We start from the raw sequence: 21541 nt of genomic DNA, 5'->3' as shown, positions 1-21541 counted from the left end.
CTCCTTCACGTGCATCCCACATGCTCGAATCTGCCCGTTTTTGTGCACCTGAGGGATGGACCTGGTTCATGCTTGAGTTCCTTTGTCAGTCTTCAAAATCAACCTTTACTTGGGCCAACACTAATGTTAAGTCAACATTTTTAACTGGTCAACAACTTTGAAACCGCAAGAAGGTGTATAAGCAGCGGCAATTCACTAAAAGGTGTCAAAATATAAACAAGTAAACATGAGAATAAGTTAAAGGAAACTCTTGGATGTGCAAACCAAGTCCCACATTGGTAGCTGAAAAGAATGTGAGTTTACATATAAGGTGTTGGGATCTTTTAATGGTGTGAGGCCGTTTGGGAAAAACCGTGCGGGCTTGGCCAAAGCGAACAATATCACACCATATTAAGAGTATCTTTGAACTGTTTTAGCTCAACATAAAATATATATACATAAAATTAAATGCGTAATTTTGCTATGACACCCCTTAGACTAAGATAATTCCGCCACGCATCGAGGAAAGATGCCAAAAATAAGCTTCTCTCTATTAATACCTTTTTTTACCCTAGTCTAGTAAGGTAATATTCTAAGCTGCTGATTTCTTAGACCCTTTTTCTAAATATTTTTATAAAGAAAAGGTGAAATGAATATCATGCTAGATCTCTTTACTGTAGTAATTTAATTTACTCTTTTATTTTGACCATAAGAACCAAACTACTAACAGCAACTTTATGAGAGAATTTCTTTTTAACTCAAAGGGAGTACACTGTTTTTATCAATAATAACAAGAATAGTAGGAGCAATTAATTAGTATATGGACAATATCAACATCAGAATAAACAGTAGGTCCCAAACAACTTTAGACTAAGTTTTCACATTAAACCAACCCTTGTCCTTTCCCAATCCTACAGTTTCCCAAAAACTCATTTTTCTTCCCTCAGTCCTATAGGCCACTGCCTCATCCACCCACCCCTAAACTAAAGTAGAAAACAACAAAAGCCACATTCTTCTCTCATCTCTTTTCTCACAAATTCCCTCCAAAATTTACATTACTTAGCAACACTCATTTCACCATTTTTATATGATACTAGTATAACATAAACAATTAAACATCTTTTCTCTTTGCATGAAAAGCCATGCAACTATTCATCTTCTTTTTGAGTAGTCTGCCTTTCATATTTGCTTTAAATCAAGATGGGCTATATCTGCAAAGACTGAAACTTTCTCTTTCCGACACAGAAGGTGCATTTTCTTCTTGGTCTGAACATGAACTTACCCCCTGTAACTGGACAGGTGTCACCTGTAACGACGCGCCGTCTCCCTCCGTTATCGCCGTTAATCTCTCCGGCGCTTCTCTAGCCGGACCCTTCCCTATATTCCTCTGCCACCTCACTTCACTTTCATCCCTCTCTCTTTCCAATAATCTTATCAACTCTAGTCTTCCTCTTTCTATTTCTGAATGTCGTAGCCTCACTTACCTTGACCTTTCTCAGAATCTCCTCGGCGGCCCTATTCCTGAAACAATTGCTCATCTCCCTTACCTCAGGTACTCAATTTGAAGCTAAATTTTGCATTTCCCCTCTTTTTATCTCTTCCAAAAAAAATAATGACACATTTTAATCTTAATTTAACTTAAACTTTCCACTTATTATGACTTGTTCTAGTTTACAGGTTTCTAAATTTTTCAAATATCCTTGCATGAATTGGGATGGGGGAGTAACTAGGACCAAACTTTAGGACCTATTTGTCCATAGATTTGTTTTCCTTTTTTCGGAATTTCTTTTCAAAAAATATTTGTCCATAAAAATTTATAAGTTTTTGGAGTTTTTTTCAGAATTCAACATTTTCGTAAATTTTTTATCTCCACTAACAATACTCTAACATTTTTTCAAGTGAAATGCATATCCAAACATAATTTCAAATTCCAAATACCATTTTTCAACTTAACTCCAAATACTACTTTTTTTAAAAAAATTACAATTTTTATGTCCAAATGCCTACTTAGTCATATATGTGCATTTAGTCTATTTAGAGGTGACTACAGTCAATGTATTTAAAATGAGGATCAGAGGATGAACTTATTACTATGTATATATTTTTAAATTTATATACACATATGAAACTGTAAGCAATGATCATCAACTAGCTATAATCTATTTTGAGATATGTATTTCAGTAAAAACTAATGTAAACATTTCTTTCTGGTGTTAGAGATACTCCAAATTATTGAGTATGTGAATAAATGCAGATGAAACAAAATGAATGTTGAGCATTAAATATAACTTGTGATCTTTTATTGCAGATACCTTGATCTTAGCGGGTGCTATTTTACGGGAGATATTCCGGCAAGTTTCGGAAAATTCCAGCGACTGGAGACTCTTATACTGACTGAAAATGTTCTTACCGGTAAAGTTCCTGCTATTTTAGGTAATGTAACGAGTCTCAGGACAATTGAACTCGCTTACAACCCATTTGCACCGAGCCAGTTTCCTCCTGAACTTGGTAACTTGACGAATCTTGAGACATTATGGCTAAGTATGTGTAATCTTGTTGGTTCAATTCCACTTAGTATTGAGAAATTGAGTCAATTGACTAATTTTGATGTGTCCAATAATAGACTCGTTGGATCGATACCAAGTACAATTTTCCAGCTTAATAGTATTGTCCAAATTGAGCTGTACAATAATTCCCTTACTGGATTTTTGCCTAGTGGATGGTCTAACTTGACGAGATTGAGAAGATTCGATGTGTCAACTAACAAGTTAAATGGGACTATTCCTGATGAGTTGTGTGAATTGTCACTTGAGTCACTCAATTTATTTGAGAATCAATTTGATGGTTTATTTCCAGAAAGTATAGCTAAGTCTCCTAATTTATATGAGCTCAAGTTATTCTCTAACAGATTTTCAGGGTCATTGCCTAGTGAACTAGGAAAGAACTCAGCTTTACAGTATCTTGATGTTTCGTACAACAGATTTTCGGGTAAATTCCCTGAAACTTTGTGTGAAATGGGAGCTTTAGAGGATCTTATAGTAATATACAATTCGTTCTCCGGGAATATTCCAGCTAGTCTTGGCAACTGCCGGAGTTTGAGACGTGTCAGGTTTCGGGGTAATCAGCTATATGGGGAAGTCCCTACTGAGTTTTGGAGTTTGCCTCAGGTTTATCTTTTAGACCTTTTTGGCAATGCATTTTCAGGGAATATATCACACATGATTTCTGGTGCCAAAAACTTGTCTAACTTACAAATTTCAAGAAACAGAATCTCAGGGGTTATACCTAGTGAAATAGGAAAATTGAAGAATTTAGTTGAGTTTTCCGCGAGTCATAATGAGCTAACGGGAGAAATTCCAGGCACACTAGTGCATCTAGGTCAGTTAGGAACTCTCGATCTTAGTTTCAATGAGTTATCAGGGGAAATCCCCTTGGGAATTCACACAATGAAGCAACTAAGTGAGCTTAACTTGGCTAACAATGGGTTTTCGGGGAAAATTCCAGATGAAATTGGGACTTTGCCAGTGCTTAATTATCTTGACCTTTCTGGGAATTACTTCTCGGGTGCAATTCCACTCAGCCTGCAAAGCCTGAAGCTTAATAAGCTAAATTTGTCAAATAATCGGCTGTCCGGGACTGTTCCTGCATTTTTTGATAAAGGTGTTTATAGACATAGCTTTTCAGGAAACCCAAGTTTGTGTCAAGGTGTTGCTGGTCTTTGTACTGCAAAAGGTGGAGGAAAGCGTGAACGATACCTGTGGGCATTGAGAGCTATCTACACAGTTGCTGGCTTTGTTTTTCTTGTTGGGATTGTTATGTTCATTTGGAAGTACCAGAAGTTCAAGAAAATTAAGAAAGGAATCACTATATCAAAGTGGACATCATTCCATAAGCTCGGATTCAGTGAACTCGAAATACCTTATGGCCTAGATGAAGCTAATGTAATAGGAAATGGAGCTTCAGGAAGAGTTTACAAAGCTGTCCTAAGCAATGGTGAGGCAGTAGCAGTTAAGAAGCTATGGGAGAGATCAGTTAAAGATGAAACCAGTTTTGGTGCTCTTGAGTCTAATAAAGACGAGTTTGAAATGGAAGTTGAAACTCTGGGTAAAATTAGGCACAAGAATATTGTGAGATTGTGGTGCTGTTGTGATACTGGGGTTAGCAAGCTCTTGGTATATGAGTACATGCCGAATGGAAGTTTGGGTGATTTGCTGCACAGTTGCAAGTCCAAATTGTTGGATTGGCTGTTGAGGTTCAAGATAGCTTTGGATGCAGCTGAGGGGCTCTCTTATTTGCACCATGATTGTGTTCCTCCAATTGTTCACCGAGATGTTAAGTCAAACAACATATTACTGGATGGTGAGTTTGGAGCCAAAATATCAGATTTTGGTGTGGCAAAAATTGTTAAAGCAGCCAGCAAAGGTGGTGCCGAATCCATGTCTGTGATTGCTGGTTCCTGTGGTTACATTGCACCAGGTATTGCTTTGTCCAAACTATATCACTGGCTTTAATCATTTTTATGTATACTTTTTAACAGTTGTAACTTAGTTTTTGGAAAGGTTGCAGTTTCATTTAAAGTGACCATAACTTATATACTAACTAGTAAAATTTCATTGACTGCAGAGTATGCATATACTCTTCATGTGAATGAAAAGAGCGACATTTATAGCTTTGGAGTGGTCATTTTGGAGCTGGTGACAGGTAGAAGACCAGTTGGTCCAGAGTTTGGGGAGAAAGATCTAGCTACTTGGGTACGCACCACCTTGAACGAGAAAGGAGTTGATCAGTTGCTCGACCCAAATTTGAATTCCAGCTTCAAAGACCATATATGCAAGGTTCTTGATATTGGTCTATGTTGTCTTAACCACATTCCAGCTAATCGCCCCTCAATGCGTAGAGTGGTGAAAATGCTCCAGGAATCAGTTCCTTATAATGTGCCAGGGATGGTAAACAAGAACGGTAAACTTCCCCCTTACTTTTTTCCGAAGTCAGTCTAGTTAGATCAAGTAATAGAGCAGTAATGTGTCCTGTCAACAATTGGAAAGGAAGAAACTGCATAATGAAAACTAAGTAGTCTTATCTAGAATTAAGCATCTTGTACTCTTTGGATTCTGTACTCCTTTATGATTCTATTCGATCAAAAAATACCAGGTAGGGTATTGAAAGTTCTGGCTTTTTGACTAAATTCTAATACTAAGTAAATTATTCTTATTTAATGTTAAGTTTGTTCTGCTTCCTTCCATCTAGTTTTCTGGCTCTTAGATTGTTTTTATTATCTTTCTGGCTTTTGTTGTTGATAGTGCTTGTTTCTATTGTATCTTTTCATCCTTTTTGAGCCGAGAGTCTATCGGAAACAACCTCTCTACCTTCCTAGAGGAAGGGTAAGGTCTGCGTACCCACTACCCTCCCCAGACCCTACTTGTACAATTCCACTGGATTTGGTCTTCATTTACCGACCCTCATTCACTGAACTGGGGCCTTTAGAATTGTACCTCTATAGACGAAGTGCCAGTTCTCATTGACATTGATACATTATGTGGACTTCTGTGGCTGATTAAAGATATTTAGACTTATTTGGTGACAGTCATTGGGGATATTCAATAATTAGGATAGCTACCTGATTATTTAATGAGGCAGCATGAGTAGTTAAAAAGGTAGTTCTATTTAAGTTAACATGACTGGCTGAAAGGAATTTGGGATTGACTTCTGCCCTGAGCTGGTGGGAACTGGGAAATACATTCAAAATAGCTTCCATTTTCTTCCAACTATGACTTTATATTCAGAATTGAATGATTGATTTGCAATACTGAGGGACCATAAATTTATAATGAGAAAGAATTTAAGTTCTATATAGTGATCACCGATCATGAAAAATATCTTTATGATCAGTATAATTTGAACAGTTTCAACAGGTGGCTGGCCAGCCAACTGTTTTAGAGTATCAATTCATGATTATTGTAGATACTTACCTGCAGCTAGTTTAAGTCCACTAATTATATAAATATCTTTTATACCTGCTTTTGTAATCTAAACTCCGAAAATGAAATTTTGTAGCCATTTTGTGTGATTAAGTGGGCATTTGGACATAAGAATTGTAAAATTCCAAAAAAAAGTGAAATTTTTTCAAGTGAAAATGGTATTTGAAAATTAGACTTGTGTTCGGACATAAATATTATTTTGGGTTGTTTTTTGAATTTTTTGAGTGATCTGAGTGAAAATTTTGAAAAACAACTTTTTGGAGTTTTTTAAATTTTTGAAAAATTCCAAAATTCATCTTCAAGTGAAAATTGGAAAGTTCATGGCTAAACATTGATTTAGAAAAAAAGTGAAAATTTTTCGAAAAAAAATGAAAAAATACTTATGTCAAAACGGGCTAAGAGTCTCCTTGTTACGCCCCATGTTCTCGTACGTGGAAGTACGCTATAAGTAAATTGATATAAGCTCGGAAATGAGATGTTACATCCCGCATTTTTGTACGTTAAAGTTTCGTCGTAAGTTAATCGACATAAGTTCGGGAATGAGATTATTTGGAGATTATAAGCATTATGCTACTTCAAACAAGTGATGAGTAAATTTGTGAATGTGCGAGGGTAAGCAAATCGAAGAAAATGAATTTCGTCGAAGTTTGACATTTTGGAATAAAATACGGTCCGAGCTATAATACTAGGTATTTATGAACTAGTGCCATACAGGGTACCATATGACCTGATAGTAAGACATATAAAGTGTGTTAAAAGTGAGGTTGTATTTTAAGTAATTTAAGATAACTCCTAATTATACGAATAATTGGGTAATTATGAATTTTTAGTGGAAGATTAACTAAGTAATTAAGATTATGGATAAAACTTAAGGTGTCCTAAAACGTGGAAGCAAATTAGATGCAATTAAAACTCAAATGAGTGACTCTTACACTATGTAGCTAGGTGGCACAGTTAATGAGATTGGTGGTCAAGTCATCACCCACTTTGATAAAAACAATTAAGGAAGATGTATAAGCTTGCTAAGCTTATGGATGAAATTCACAAAAGCCATAATCTCAACGTGATGGCTTCAGCAAATATCATAAAAGGTTATGATTAAATTCACAAAGAGATCATATGGAATTTGCTACAAAAATTCATACAACACTACTTAGCAATGTGAGAATTTGCGATTCTAAGAGTAGCACGGTACAATCTTTCTCAAAGAATATCATACGGATTTTTCCCTATTTTGATTCGCCGTTATGCGTTCTTCGCAAAAGACGTATGTTAGAGGGATTGTCAAGAGAATCGGCCAAGATATGTTAAGGCTATCCCTTCTCTCCTTTTTGGCATGATCCATACGATACAAACGAAACGAGCAAATACACAATTTTCATAAATGACTATATTCATAGAAATGCTAGAGATGCCTATGTTTTTGATTCCCCATATGTCCTATTATTCTATCATTTGTTCATGGGTCTCAGAAAATACGTAAGTTGATAAGTCTACTTCATGATATTAATCAAAGGCATAATGGTCTTATGACATTTCGAAAGATTTTATTGACGAACTTCTCATGCATTGCATTCATTTATACATGTACATTGACTCATGACCAGATGACGTTATATATATATATATATATATATGGGATATGGGATATGGGAAAAGGTTACGGCGTTATATATGCACCACCACCTGATCAGCTGGTATACATTGATGATTTGCTCACAGTGGCCGCGATGATATGATGGGATGCCCTCAGAGGCTTGATGATGTTATGAACGCATATACCCATGCATGGTATGATATTTATACGCATATGCATGACATTATAATATTAAATGATTCACAGAGCTATTTAGACATACATGTTGATTCTTTTTTCTCCAAGCTTCTCTCATGTCTATTATTTATTGATTTTCATTCCTTACATACTCGGTACATTATTTGTACTGATGTTCCTTTTGCCTGGGGATGTTGTGTTTCATGCCCGCAGGTCCCGATAGACAGGTTGAGAGCCCTTCAAGTAGGCTATCAGCTCAGCGGAAGGTGTTAGTGCGCTTTTTGTTCTGGAGTTGCTTATGTGGTCAGTATGAGTAGGACATGTATTGATTAGTAAGGCGGGGCCCTATCCCGACCTTTATGACATTTATGTACTCTTAGAGGCTTGTAGACATATGTCGTGTACGTGAAAGATTGTACGGCCTTGTTGGCCTATGTTCAGTGTACGAGTGATTATTTTGGTCTTATAGGCCAGTATGTCATATGTATAAGTTTGTATTCCCTCATGCTTTACTTCGGTTCATTTACCTATGATAGAATGATACGAAAAATACGTTACGTTGGTACTTGGTTGAGTAAGGTACCGGGTGCCTGTCGCGGCCCATCGGTTTGGTTCGTGACAAAAGTGGTATCAAAGCAGTTCTGTCCTAGGGAGTCTACAAGTCGTGTCTAGTAGAGTCTTGTTTATGGGTGTGTAGTGCACCACATCTATAAGCAGGAGGCTACAAGGTATTTAGGATTATCACTCTTCTTCTTACTCTAGATCGTGTAGTAGAGCTCAGTTATAAGAATTCAAACTCGTAACTTCTATTTCATTCGTAACAAGACAATACCTACAGTTGGTAAGAGACTGAATGTGGTTATGGAAGAATTGATTCAGAGGAACTCAATTTTTCATGATGCTTATGATGAGTAAATGTATGGTCTTCAGTAGATCATGTGTGTACTAAGACGTGTAAAGCTCTTGATAAGGAGCCTTAAGGCAAGAATATCTATCCACCCCTATGGTGAAAGGCAATAAGAGATTCAGAAGATAGATACAAGTTTCAACAAGTAAAAGAAGCAAGATGAAGAAAGGTACGAGGCACCCAGTTAATGAAGATTATCAGTATCTACAACTAAAGCAGAGGAATATAAGCCTTTTGAGTTACCTTCAACAGTAACAGAGGTATATACAATTGGCCACACCCATCTTATTTATACCCCATGGGGGCTAACAGAAGTAGTCTAAGAAAAGGACAGATATTAGGATCTGGCTGGGGTTAGAGTGACCCAAAATGATGGGTGGATTGTTTGCGTTAGTTGACATTTTCGAAGGATATTGCAAATATGCTAATAAATCCCTTGTGAGCCACCCAGATGGTGCACTCTAAAATAGTATACCTGGATATGAGTACTACAAACATAGGCACTGGAAGCCTAGAAGGGATAAATATTACCTTAGTATGGCTCCCGTCCCTAGTAGGGGAGAATATTAGGCAACCCGAAGAGCCCGTGGATGGAGCAAGGGGAGCTAAAAGCAAAAGAATGTCTTGTCGAAATTTCGGAATAAAGTGACTGACAGAAATATTAGCAAGAAATAAGAAGAGAGTTAATGGAGCATTATGAGTAAGACGTGATACATGGATGACAACGGTAGATCAAAAATGACAATATTACAGAGTCTATGGTCAAGGGAAGGAAAAGACGAGAAGTGACAGGCCTTGAGACAACAAAAGAGTATAAGGCCATAAAGTCATATCCTCATTTCGGAAAATAAGTTCGTGACTCCAACGCGACTAGCAGAAGGAAAAGTTAGACCTTAGAATAATATAAATCAATATGGGATGGTGAACAAGATAAACTTAACATAAATTAGGGGCTGAGTGATTTGATAGTGGTCGACATCATGAGAATTTCAGATTTCGTTCCAGCGATAACAGAATGGACAACAGAAGAAGATTCATGAGAAATTCAGAGAATGGTCATTCAGGAAGACGCTTCCCTAAAGCAAGCAATGTGAGCAATGTTAAGCTTAAGAGACTGTATGTTCCAGTTATAGTAATTGTCACCCTCGCGAATAAGGAATTTCGTTATTCTTAGTACAGAAGGATTACCGCAAGATGAGTAAGGGTCATCGATGATGTGAAAAGACGCCAAAAATGAAGAGGTAAAACATCTATAGGTAGATTGTCGTAGCTCCAACTCTTAGTACTCCCCTAAAGGGGGGAATATGGAGTGACGTGATATTAAGTCAGAATTAAGTGGTTCTAGTAATTATGGAGTGGTAAAGAAGGAATGCGATGAAAATGAGAAATGGATGAAATTGCACCTATTCAAAGCCTACAGATATGCTACGATTCTAGAACATTATGCAAACACGACGTCAAGGATAGGAAGTAAGGGTTCCTGCCCGAGATGTTATTGATAAATAAGGAGCCAGTAGGAGACGTAAGTTAAGACAAAGGAAATAACCCAAGAAAGATTACATGAAATATTGATATGAAAATGGGCCAACGAGTAGTTAGTAGTTGATTCAGGAAGAGCCTAGTTATGGCTAGACAAGATGATACTCGTGCAAGATAAACATAGTGAACCCCAACGTGGGGAATTCAATATCGCTGATATGACATTGTAATACTTGAGGTATATTCAAATAAGAGTTGGGAAATTTAAAGGTACCGTATGAGTGTTACGGAAATAAAAGAGGATGCCACTAGGAAGACAGTCAAAATATTAGTTGAGAAGCAACCCTACAAGCACAGGGGCGTGGAGGTAGGTAACTACGGATAATTATAGGCGAGGAAGGACATCAAAAATTCCGTCGGATACGATATAATAAGCTCACAGCTTTACAAGAGTCAGAAGGTCCTCCCTAAGTACTACAATGAAAGACTAGCTAAAGAAATAAGGAAGAAGGCTTCAACCTAAACATGGTAACTTGAAGGAGAAATGGTCATGTAAAAACAGTCTCATTGTACGCACTCCATCAGAAAGTGGCACCTACTGTGGCTACTGAGCGGGAAGAAAAATCAAAAGTAATATTCTAGATCATATTAAAGTTGCACGAAAGCTCCGACATACGTGGGAGCTAAGATAAGCTAATTATGCACGCAACAAGGGGGCAGAAAGACCAAGAAAAGTAATTGCTTACGTTTGAAGAAAGTTGAGAAGGAACGGAAAGAATTATTCGATCAATGATCCAGAGTAGTTACGTTATGAATGCACTTAAGATTACGGAATGTTATCCATGCAACATATATACTGACATTCATACAGCCGTAGAAGACTCCGGTATAAGTTAAAAGAAACAATTGAGCCCAGGGCATAGACAAAGGATTGAATTGTTAGAAGATACATCATGGATATTCCATAGCGCCCATGAAAGGCTAAAGTAATAACTAATACCAGGGGCCGCAGATCGGAAGATAGCTTAAGCCTACATGAAGGCTGATCAGAAGGAAGAGGAAACTAAAGAGTTACATCAACCAAATTAATTAGGAGTCTGATTCTTGGACCCAAAAAATTATAGAAATCGTGATTAAGAACATTGCAGAAGCACTCTTAATATAAGAGGTACAAGAGAGATAGTACAATAGCCATATTCTATAACAGCTCTACGATAAAGTCAGTTAGAAAAGTACCAGCCTCATAAGAAGTCAATATGAAGCTCTCACCGGATCGTGTATGCACCAAAGGTACAAGTGTTATAATAAGAACTTCAAGTTGTGGATGTGAATTATACCTATGTGGAAGGGAGGTCATGAAATAGATAGAAGATATGATGCGAGATTTGAAGGTAAAGGTAAACAACGTGTGAAATACTCAAATGCAGAAGGTTGTGAACATTTCATACTTCGGATAGAATGCTAGAAGCATGGGGATTCTGTATCCAGGAATGATAGCGGCGTCGTCAGTGGCATATCTTCCAGCCTATGGTTTCTAGGTACCGAGAGATCTAGCCAGGAAAGTAAAGAAGAGATAGAGATGATGTGATGTCTCGCTTGATATTCCAGAATAACATAAGGAAATCTATGGTGCAAGCAAGTTGAAGGGAGGTTGCGAGTAGTATAAATAGATATGTATAGGTCGCAAGTTAAAGTATAGTAAAGCGACAAGGTTTTATGACAAGAGTAAGGATAAGAAAGGGCGAGTGAGAAGGTGACGAGAAATGGATAAGTCCTCAGGATTAAGCCCATGAAAACAAGAGAGCTAATGGTTTCTCTAAGTTATAGAAAGCTCAGCATAGCCTGAACGAACTTAAAAGAGTCTAAGGCTAATAGCATTTGGGAGAGGTGGAATGCTGCCCTGGTAGTAAAATAAGGGTATAATTGTGATAGATAAAGGATGACATTTGGGCCTTCGATTGAGTAATGATTTGAAGGAAAAAAAAAGAAAAGAAGGGATTCCTGAATTGTACAGAATTAAAATACCCACGCAAGGTAAATCACATTGGGATGCTATGAAACACGGTTATGGAAGCATGGATCGCCCCCAGGTGGATCAGTCTAATCATTTCAGATGTTCCCCGATGAGACGTCAGCCCTAGTGATAACATAAGAAGTTTCAAGTAATCAGTGGTAGATTGTAGATAAATAGTGAGGTGAATCAACAATGGATGGTTAAAAGTCACAAAGTATGAGATGAGATTAGGCCATCAGTCTTGAGGATAAGCAACGAGAGTAACCTGTAGTTTTGGTAGCAGACCTCAGTAACGATAAATCAAAGTAAGAGTTATGGTATAGTGTGACCTACCTAGATGCAGTAAAGATACGGATGGATAAGCGGATCTATAAAATAAGGTATAGCAATATTCGTAAGTTCGACAAAGTACCGAGCGAAGAACTTGTGAGGCCTAGAGATTGGCTAGAAGCTAGAGGAAAAAGGAGAGAAGAGTTTTATAGGTGCACGTATAAGGTCAGTGTCGTACATGCTGCATGATAGAAGGTAGCAACAGTTATGAGATTGGAAGGATTCCGGCAACAAGTTGTAGTGTGAAAAAGAGGCCTAAAGGGGGGAATGACCTGGCCTTTGGAATTATTCACAGAATAGTTGCCTAGATGGCAAGGAGAGTACTAAAGTATTCAGAAGACATAAGTTATGAAAATGATGCTATTACACCCCATATTCTCGTACGTGGAAGTAAACCATAAGTAAATTGATATAAGCTCGGTAATGAGATGTTACATCCCGCACTTTTGTACGTTAAAGTTTCGTCGTAAGTTAATCGACGTAAGTTTGGGAATGAGATTATTTGGAGATTATAAATATTATGCTACTTTAAATAAGTGATGAGTAAATTTGTGAAGGTGAGAGGGTAAGCAAATCGAAGAAAATGAATTTCGTCGAAGTTTGACATTTTGGAATAAAATACGGTCCGAGCTATAATACTAGGTATTTATGAACTAGTGCCATACAGGGTACCATATGACCTGATAGTAAGACATATAAAGTGTGTTAAAAGTGAGTTGTATTTTAAGTAATTTGAGATAACTCCTAATTATGTGAATAATTGGGTAATTATGAATTTTTAGTGGTTAAGTAATTAAGATTATGGATAAAGCTTAAGGTGTCGCAAAACGTGGCAGCAAATAGATGCAATTAAAACTCAAATGTGTGACTCTTACACTACGTAGCTAGGTGGCACAATTAACGAGATTGGTGGCCAAGTCATCACCCACTTTGATAACAACAATTAAGGAAGATGTAAAGCTTGCTAAGCTTACGGATGGAATTCACAAAAGCCATAATCTCAACGTGATGGCTTCAGCAAATATCATACAAAGTTATGATTAAATTCACAAAGAGATCATATGGAATTTGCTACAAAAATTCATAGTAGTCTACTACTTGGCAACGTGAGAATTTGCGATTCTAAGAGAGCACGATGCAATTTTTCTCAAGAATATACGGGTTTTCCCCTACTTCGATCTGTCGTTATGTGTTCTTCGCAAAAGACCTGTGTTAGAGGAATTCTCAAGAGAATCGGCTCAGGTATGTTAAGGTTATCCCTTCTTTCCTTTTGGCATGATCCATACGATACAAACGAAACGAGCAAATATACAATTTCCATAAATGACTCTATTCATAGAAATGCTAGAGATGCTTATGTTCTTGATTCCCCATATGTCCTATTATTCTATCATCTGTTCATGGGTCTCAGAAAATACGTAAGTTGATAAAGTCTACTTCATGATATTAATCAAAGGCATAATGGTCTTATGACATTCCGAAAGATTTTATTGACGACTTCTCATGCATTGTATTCATTTATACATGTACATTGACTCATGACCAGATATATATATATATAATGGGATATGGGAAAAGGTTACGGTGTTATATACGCACTACCACCTGATCAGCTGGTATACATTGATGATTTGCCCACAGTGGCCGAGATGATATGATGGGATGCCCTCAGAGGCTTGATGATGTTTTGAACGCATATACCCAAGCATGATATGCCATTTATACGCATATGCATGACATTATAAAATTCAATGATTCACAGAGCTATTCAGACATACATGTTGAGTCTTTTACTCCAAGCTTCTCTCATGTCTATTATTTACTGATTTTCATTCCTTACATACTCGATACATTATTTGTACTGACGTCCCTTTTGCCTGGAGACGCTGCATTTCATGCCCGCAGGTCCCGATAGACAGGTCCAAGTAGGCTATTAGCTCAGCGGAAGGTGTTGCTGCATTCCATTTGCTCCGAAGTTGCTTATGTGGTCAACATGAATAGGACATGTATTGATTAGTATGGCGGGGCCCTGTCCCGACCTTTATGACATTTATGTACTCTTAGAGGCTTGTAGACATATGTCGTGTACGTGAAAGATTGTACGGCCTTGTCGGCCTATGTTAAGTGTAGGAGTGATCATTTTGGTCTTATAGGCCAGTATGTCATATGTATAAGTTTGTATTCCCTCATGCTTTACTTTGGTTCATTTACCTATGATAGAATGATACGAAAGATACGCTACGTTGGTACTCGGTTGAGTAAGGTACCGAGTGCCCGTCGCGGCCCATCGGTTTGGGTCGTGTCACTCCTCCTTTAGCTAATTTTATACCAATAGCCACTTTTGTAGTCATGTTTAGAAATTAACACTTTTACAATATCGACCAGTGGTTTGAACTTATAAATTAGGCGCTTGGTCTGAAGTATAAAATTCAAAATTTAATACTATTCAAACTAGGGATCTAATTTTAAAAGAGTGGCTAATTTATAAAAAGATACAACGTATGACACAGAAAGTGGTCTTCTAGTGTAAATATCACCTTCATGATATGATCAAAACAGGCCAATCCCCGTCTGGACAAGAGATTCACGAGAAAAATCACAATTTGATCCTAATAAGATTTGAACCATGAACCTAACTTACATTTTGATTTTTTATTATCAGTGGCCATACCTGCTAATGCTTGAGAAGAAAAACTGATAACGCTTAATGCAATCATTTTTTGAGAAACTTATCACTATTTATTTGGTGTATGCACGCAATTTAGTTTATTTAACTATATCTCTGTTTATCGAAAAAAAAACTATATCTTCATATAGGAACTACCAAGAAAAAGATACTGTATGTGCCAATATTATCATTAAGAAAGTTACTTTTTATGCGGAAAACTAAATAATTAAAATGTTATTTTACCGTAATTTTTTGTAAAATAATTATCTTGATGAAAATGCCCAAAACATGCTTAGCAATTATAGGCAATCATAGGCTGAAAAGTTAATGTCAGTTTTGGTAACAAGGTGAATTACATTCTCCTACAAGTTACTCCCTCCTAAATTTGTTGGGAAATTTGGAAAGTGAGATGCCAAGCCTATTATGAACACGAAAATCCAAACTGAACTCTAATTCTAATTGTATTTTATGTAATACTAGATACGAATGGCCCGTGCCAACACGGACCCAATAATGCAGCCTACACATTTAAATTCATGCGAAGAAAGATCAACTTAAATCACCGGCGATTTAAGCACGGCCATATAAGCAAAAGGAAACATAACCTACTTGGTTTAGTGACATCAAAATAAGCACCAAGGTTGAAAAACATCCTTGGTCAATGCCTGCTAAACTCTCAGATCTAAAGCGAGAACTTAGAATTTGAGTTACCAACTAATAGAAACATCAATTTATTCTTCATATTTTTGACCTGATATTTCCTTTTCACTTCTCCCAAAAGAACCTTATTGTTGTTTTAACAAAGATACGTTACTTTTTGAAAAGGCATAGAGATACATCGTCTCACACGTTTGTGTCACTTCAAGATGTGCTATTTGAGGAATCATATAATTATATTCACATTTGCGTTGGGATGACTAAGGCTGAAATCTAAGGTGAAAGAAGCAGTCTCAAGCAGCATCAGGAAAACTCCTCAGACGTATCATACCTTTTCTTGCATCATTGTTGTCTACCTCAGTAAAGATAATCGTTGAACAAGAATTGCCTGAGCTCATTTATGATGACATTGTGTGGGTTGATCTCCATTATCTTCGTGCTAGACATTATACATCTACGCTATAATCATTTAGAGCTTTAGCCTTCATAAGTTTCCCCATGCAGCAGACAACATTAATAAGCCCATGACACGATCAGAAACAACGACCTTGTCAACCTTGTCTCACTCGGATCCTTAATAACCTTCTGCATCAATATCGTCAACCACGAAGAGAACCTTATAGTCCTTCTCCATCACCACTATATGCCATAAAAAAAGTTAAATATAACCATTAAACCTGGGCAATTAACACCTGCATTTTCAAGACATAGGCAATTCAGTTGGCTTGAATTAAGGATGAATTAAGGGAAAATAAAGTTGAACGTCATATTTACTTGATTGTCACTAAAATTCAAGTAGGAAAAGAAAACAATAAATGACCAACTCCGTACTACAGAGAACTGTAGCACAACTTTTAAAGCCAATGGTTAGAAATTTTTAAAACCAGAGACTTTAATGCTAAGTCATTTTCCATCTGTAACATATTATACAAGTGATTTTAATATTTAATGTAATGTTATTTTTCATCTGTAACATATTGTACAAGTGAAATCACACAATTACTAATGTTTCAAAATATATAGAGCTCAAGTCTAGTTCCTTTTAGTAAAGAAATTTTATCTATTTATGATATTTTTTCTTGCTCTCATAAATATTAAATACCATATCTCTTTCTCAGTTTGGTATAAAAGACAGGGGAGGTTGCTAAAGTCCTTTTACGGAGAAGAAACTTCTCATTAACTCATTTAACCGTGATATTTTGTATATACCTTTTAAATATTTTGATTTCTTAATTATTATAACTTATAGTACTCTTTATGCAGTTTCAAAGTATGTATTTTTCTTTTAAAAATTTTAAAAATTTATGTCCCAATTCATGGTCATATTAAAGAAGTTTGGCACTCAATCCCAAACTGCAACACATAAATTAGGACAGAGGAAACACTTCAAACCAGCAAGCCAACCCCTGAATTCTAGTGCTTACAAAAGACATGAAACTTAATGGGATGTCATTTTCATATTTATCCTGTAACTTATATGTAGAAACTATCAGCCAGCGGTATGTTTTAACAACTTCTGGTCAAATATTGGTATAATGCAATAATGCATTTTGCTCAATAAGTCTTATTTATCAACAAAATCCGGTGCCTGCATTTATGACTAATTCCAGCAAAGCCCTCTATCAACCCTCAATTCCATAAAATAAGAAGTTTGTATATCTTAAGAGAAAGTGCATATATAATGGATATCCTCCAAAGTAGAAGAAATAACTAATATTGTTTTCAGTACCTTTGTATGTTTGAAGATTATGCTTTTCTTTTCCTTCTAGATGGATTTTTTCTTTTCATTAGAATCTTGATATCGTAGATTCCTAAAAATTGAATCTATAAAAATGCCCTACTCGCCAAGAAAAACATATAGTAAAGAACGTCATCTTCTCAACTCCAATATGCGATTTACAGAATGAGTTTTCAATAATACATTTAATGCAGTGATGTCAATGACACGACATATTACAAGAGTTAACATGAGGCATTACAAGAGTTACCAGTTACCTCGGTTCAAAAGCATTAACCACTGGCAGCAAAGAACATGAAAGTATGTACATTAATTCATTCAAAAGCATCAATCACTAAAAGTATTTACAGAGAGAGTGGAAAACCAAGTATACCACAAATAGGAGTGGAAAACGGGCGGGTCGGGTCGGATATGGTTCGGGTCGAAAATGGGTAGTGAAAAAATGGATAAATTATCCGACCGGACCCATATTTAATACGGATAAAAAACGAGTTAACCGGCAGATAATATGGGTAACCATATTATCCATGATTTTTTGCATATGATCACTTTTTGGAGAATTCTTAGTCTCCCTAACTTGAGGAACCCCTAATTTGAGGCTTTACAAATGTAAAAGTTAGACCCATTAGTTATCCATTGGTTATTCATTTTCTAAATGGGTAACTATTAAAAATTAACAGGAAATAAAAGATACTTGAAGCCCCTTAGAGCATATATTGAAAGAGTTGATGTTGCTTCTTCGATTGAGATTTAGGTACTCAATCCATAATGTCTTTGTATGTAGGTAGTTGTGTTCCAAAAACTTGTAAATTTGTCAAATTATTTATAATTTGATATTTTTGTTGTTGACGAAAGTTAAACAAGTAGTACCAATACCGTAACAGAGATATATTGGAAGCAAATGAAAAAATAATTTCTTTAACGTGACCGACAAACAACGTATAACACATACTATATAGTTTACTAATTTTATAGTAGTAAATAATGTACCTTTCGCTTAATGGATGATGGATGTGTATGTTGCTGAATACCACTGGAAACAAAAAGGATAAAAATTGTTCAGTTGTTTCAGCCTTAATGTCAAACACCTTGACTGTATCAAAATTCTTCTATGTTTCATTACGACCTTTGATAATCAAAATTCACACATAAAAATATGAAGAAAAGACAAAACCATAAATGTATGATGTAATGTAAAATATCATATCCACTTAATGGGGACCAAAAATACATGTTCACAGACAACTTCATAAGCTGAATAAAGATTTCAAGATCAATGATCACAAAGAAAATAGAATCACAATTTTACTGCTAATTTCATCCTTGAAGAACCCATTTACTCCCAAAACAATCTTACCCAACCAAAATCAGAAATAGTAGTATATCAAAAATATAAATTAATGTATCTATTTTCAAATCAAATAAGATACAAATAATGGATGCATGTACAAAATAGAGCGAGAAACAAAATTAATACCTATCAAAGTCCCATTATCAAGCAGAGACGGTTCACCAATCCAAAAAAAAGAACAAGCAACAATCATAGATCTCCTATATACAGCATATGTCATTGTCATGGAGAAGCTGGAACAATATGGAGAAATTTGAATAAGAAATCAGAAGCGAAAGCGTAAAATAAATCACCAAAAGACAAATATTAGGAGGAAAAATTGAAAGAGGCCACGTGTTATCGGAAGAGAGCAAACAACTCATAAATGTTAGCAAAATGTCAAAACTACCCTCACTTTTGATTTAATTGACGTGAAGCAGACACGTCAAAATTTGAGCTCTTCTAATATATATAAATATCTAATTCGTCTAAAGTACTACCACCTACGTTCTAATTTATGTGATAGTTTTCGTTTTTCAAGATTCAAACTTTTTAATTTTGACAATGTATTTGGATATAAAAATTTTTAATTTTTTAAAATTAAATATTGTATATTTGAAAACTACTTAAAAAATATCATAAGTCATAATAATTAATAATTTAAAATATTTAAAAGGCACATGAAAAAATTATGGTCAAAGAATAATCCGTTTGCCTCTCCAAAATGCGTATATCTTCACATGAATAGGGATGGAGAGAGTATTTTTTTAGTGTTGGTAATATGGTCTAAACTATTAAAATGGAGAGAACAAGAGAAAGATAGTTGGGGGGGTTATTTTTTTTTTGGGGGGGAATTCTTTAGAGAAAGCCAACAATTACAAAGTCATAAAACTCATGAATTGTGTAGAAGCAAGTGCAGTGACATACGCATTGGAACTTTATTGCAAGAATGAGTAGTTCACGGATTTTTCAGTTGAAAAAGATTAATCAGGTCCTAAAAAAAAGACTTCTCTCCAGCCTAGGGCTCTCGGCGTACGTTAAGCTAACCTACACCGATGGTGGTACCCATGGCCAGAGGGCCAGGACAACAAAAAAAACAAGCAATTGTAACGATGGAAAGCTCATTCAGTGCTAGGGTAATGGCAGAAACCCTAGAAAATGGCAATGAACAACGAGTTGTAACACCATTAGCAACCCAATTCCCGTATCTTTTTCCCCTGATATGGACAGTCAAATCAGCCACTGGGTTAAGAAATTAAATCTTAGTGGTATTCGGGACAACACGGGTTGTGCTCTATGAAAACAGAATTTTAATTTTCTATTCAATTCAAAATTCTGGAGCTCCATAGGAGCAATTGACAGGAATTGATGAGCAACATCATGCAACATAACCTAAACAACCATCAATGTGGAATCTCGAGCCGGCAACGAGAGAGCATGTTCCAGATTCCATTTGGTCCGGACTATTCACTCGAAATCGAGCAACAACAAATGGTATGTCTCTTGATTACATACCTCCGGAATTGGTTGAAGGAAATATTATGGTCAAACTTGACAAGGAAGAAACACACAAGCAAACTGATAAAAGGGAGGCTGCACTAGTAGTCTATGCCATAGGAGAAACGCCAGGGGTACACTTTTATGAAGAAGTTTGTGACCCAAAATTGGAATATGGTGGCAGAACCTGAGGTTTATTATCATGAGGAAGGAAACTATGCTGTTAAATTCCAATCTATAGCAGATTTGAATGAAATTCAATATGCAAGCCAGTATAGTATTGATAACAAACCTATGATATTGAAATAATGGTGCCTAGAGTCTGATTTTAATGTTGAGTTTCTCAATTACCTCTGTGGATTAAGTTTTCAAGTTTGCCCATCATCTGCTGGAGCCGAGACTCTTTGAGTAGGATAGCTAGTGCTATTAGTGTCCCAAAATATGCAGATGAGTGCACAACAAAGCAAACTAGAATCTTATTTGGTAGAATGCTTATAGAAGTCAATGCCATCAAGCCTCTACCAAATGAAGTAAATGTGATAGACCTTTCAGGAAAGACATTTCAGCAGCTAGTGACATTAGAATGGAAACCAGAGTACTGTGAAGATTGTCAAATGATAGGACATAACTGTGCTTCACAAAAAATGAAGGGATTGAAGAAAGAGGAACTCAAGCATCCCAACATGCCAAAAAGGAGAAGAGGTCCTTAGAAAGTAGTGTCAATTTGGATACCAAAGGTTGATAAAAGAGTTATAGCTGACTCCACTACTGATTAGAAGGGAGCTAGCTATGCAGAGATCATTAAGAAGGATAACAACCAATAGAGAGTGAAGATAAGGAAGAATTGAACTTACAATCTAAAGAGAAACAACTATAGAAAAGGAAGGCAACTAAAGAAATCAATGGTAGACCTGTGACTGGTTGAGGTTGCTATCCCAGTGAGAAATGAGTTTGATGTTCTACAATGTGATGATGGTGTGGTAGTATAATTACTCCTGTCTGACATAGAAGGGGCTTTATATGCCATAATTAACATCTTGGTTAGCATATAATATGTGGGGGGGGTGGGGGGGGGGGTAGGGGGGGGGGGTAAGGGGGAGGGTAGGTAAAGTAAGGAGGTAGTAAGCGAAGAAAGAACGTAACTAGGATATCTACGAGAGGAAACAGAAGTCAAGTTAGAGGGACTTAAG

General features: G+C 36.3%; 1 protein-coding gene and 1 long non-coding RNA gene across 2 annotated transcripts; one reads left to right on the top strand and one right to left on the bottom strand.

Annotated features, from left to right (window-relative positions):
- Positions 1–896: 896 nt before the first annotated feature.
- LOC109209098 (receptor-like protein kinase HSL1) lies at positions 897–5221 on the top strand. Its single transcript, XM_019372279.1, has 3 exons — positions 897–1531; positions 2288–4455; positions 4603–5221. Exons 1-3 carry the CDS (start codon positions 1122–1124, stop codon positions 4974–4976), a joined length of 2952 nt encoding a protein of 983 aa, XP_019227824.1. The 5' UTR covers positions 897–1121; the 3' UTR covers positions 4977–5221.
- Positions 5222–15890: 10669 nt separating this feature from the next.
- LOC109209103 lies at positions 15891–19106 on the bottom strand. Its single transcript, XR_002065311.1, has 3 exons — positions 19002–19106; positions 18515–18557; positions 15891–16478 (listed from the first exon to the last, which is right to left on the bottom strand). It is a non-coding gene; the product is annotated as an uncharacterized LOC109209103 (long non-coding RNA).
- Between the last annotated feature and the right edge of the window lie 2435 nt (positions 19107–21541).

This window comes from Nicotiana attenuata, unplaced genomic scaffold (genome assembly GCF_001879085.1).
Source record: "Nicotiana attenuata strain UT unplaced genomic scaffold, NIATTr2, whole genome shotgun sequence".
NCBI classification, from domain to species: Eukaryota; Viridiplantae; Streptophyta; class Magnoliopsida; order Solanales; family Solanaceae; genus Nicotiana; species Nicotiana attenuata.
The sequence above is the reverse complement of the archived record's forward strand: the minus strand, read 5'-3'. Positions and strand labels throughout refer to the sequence as shown.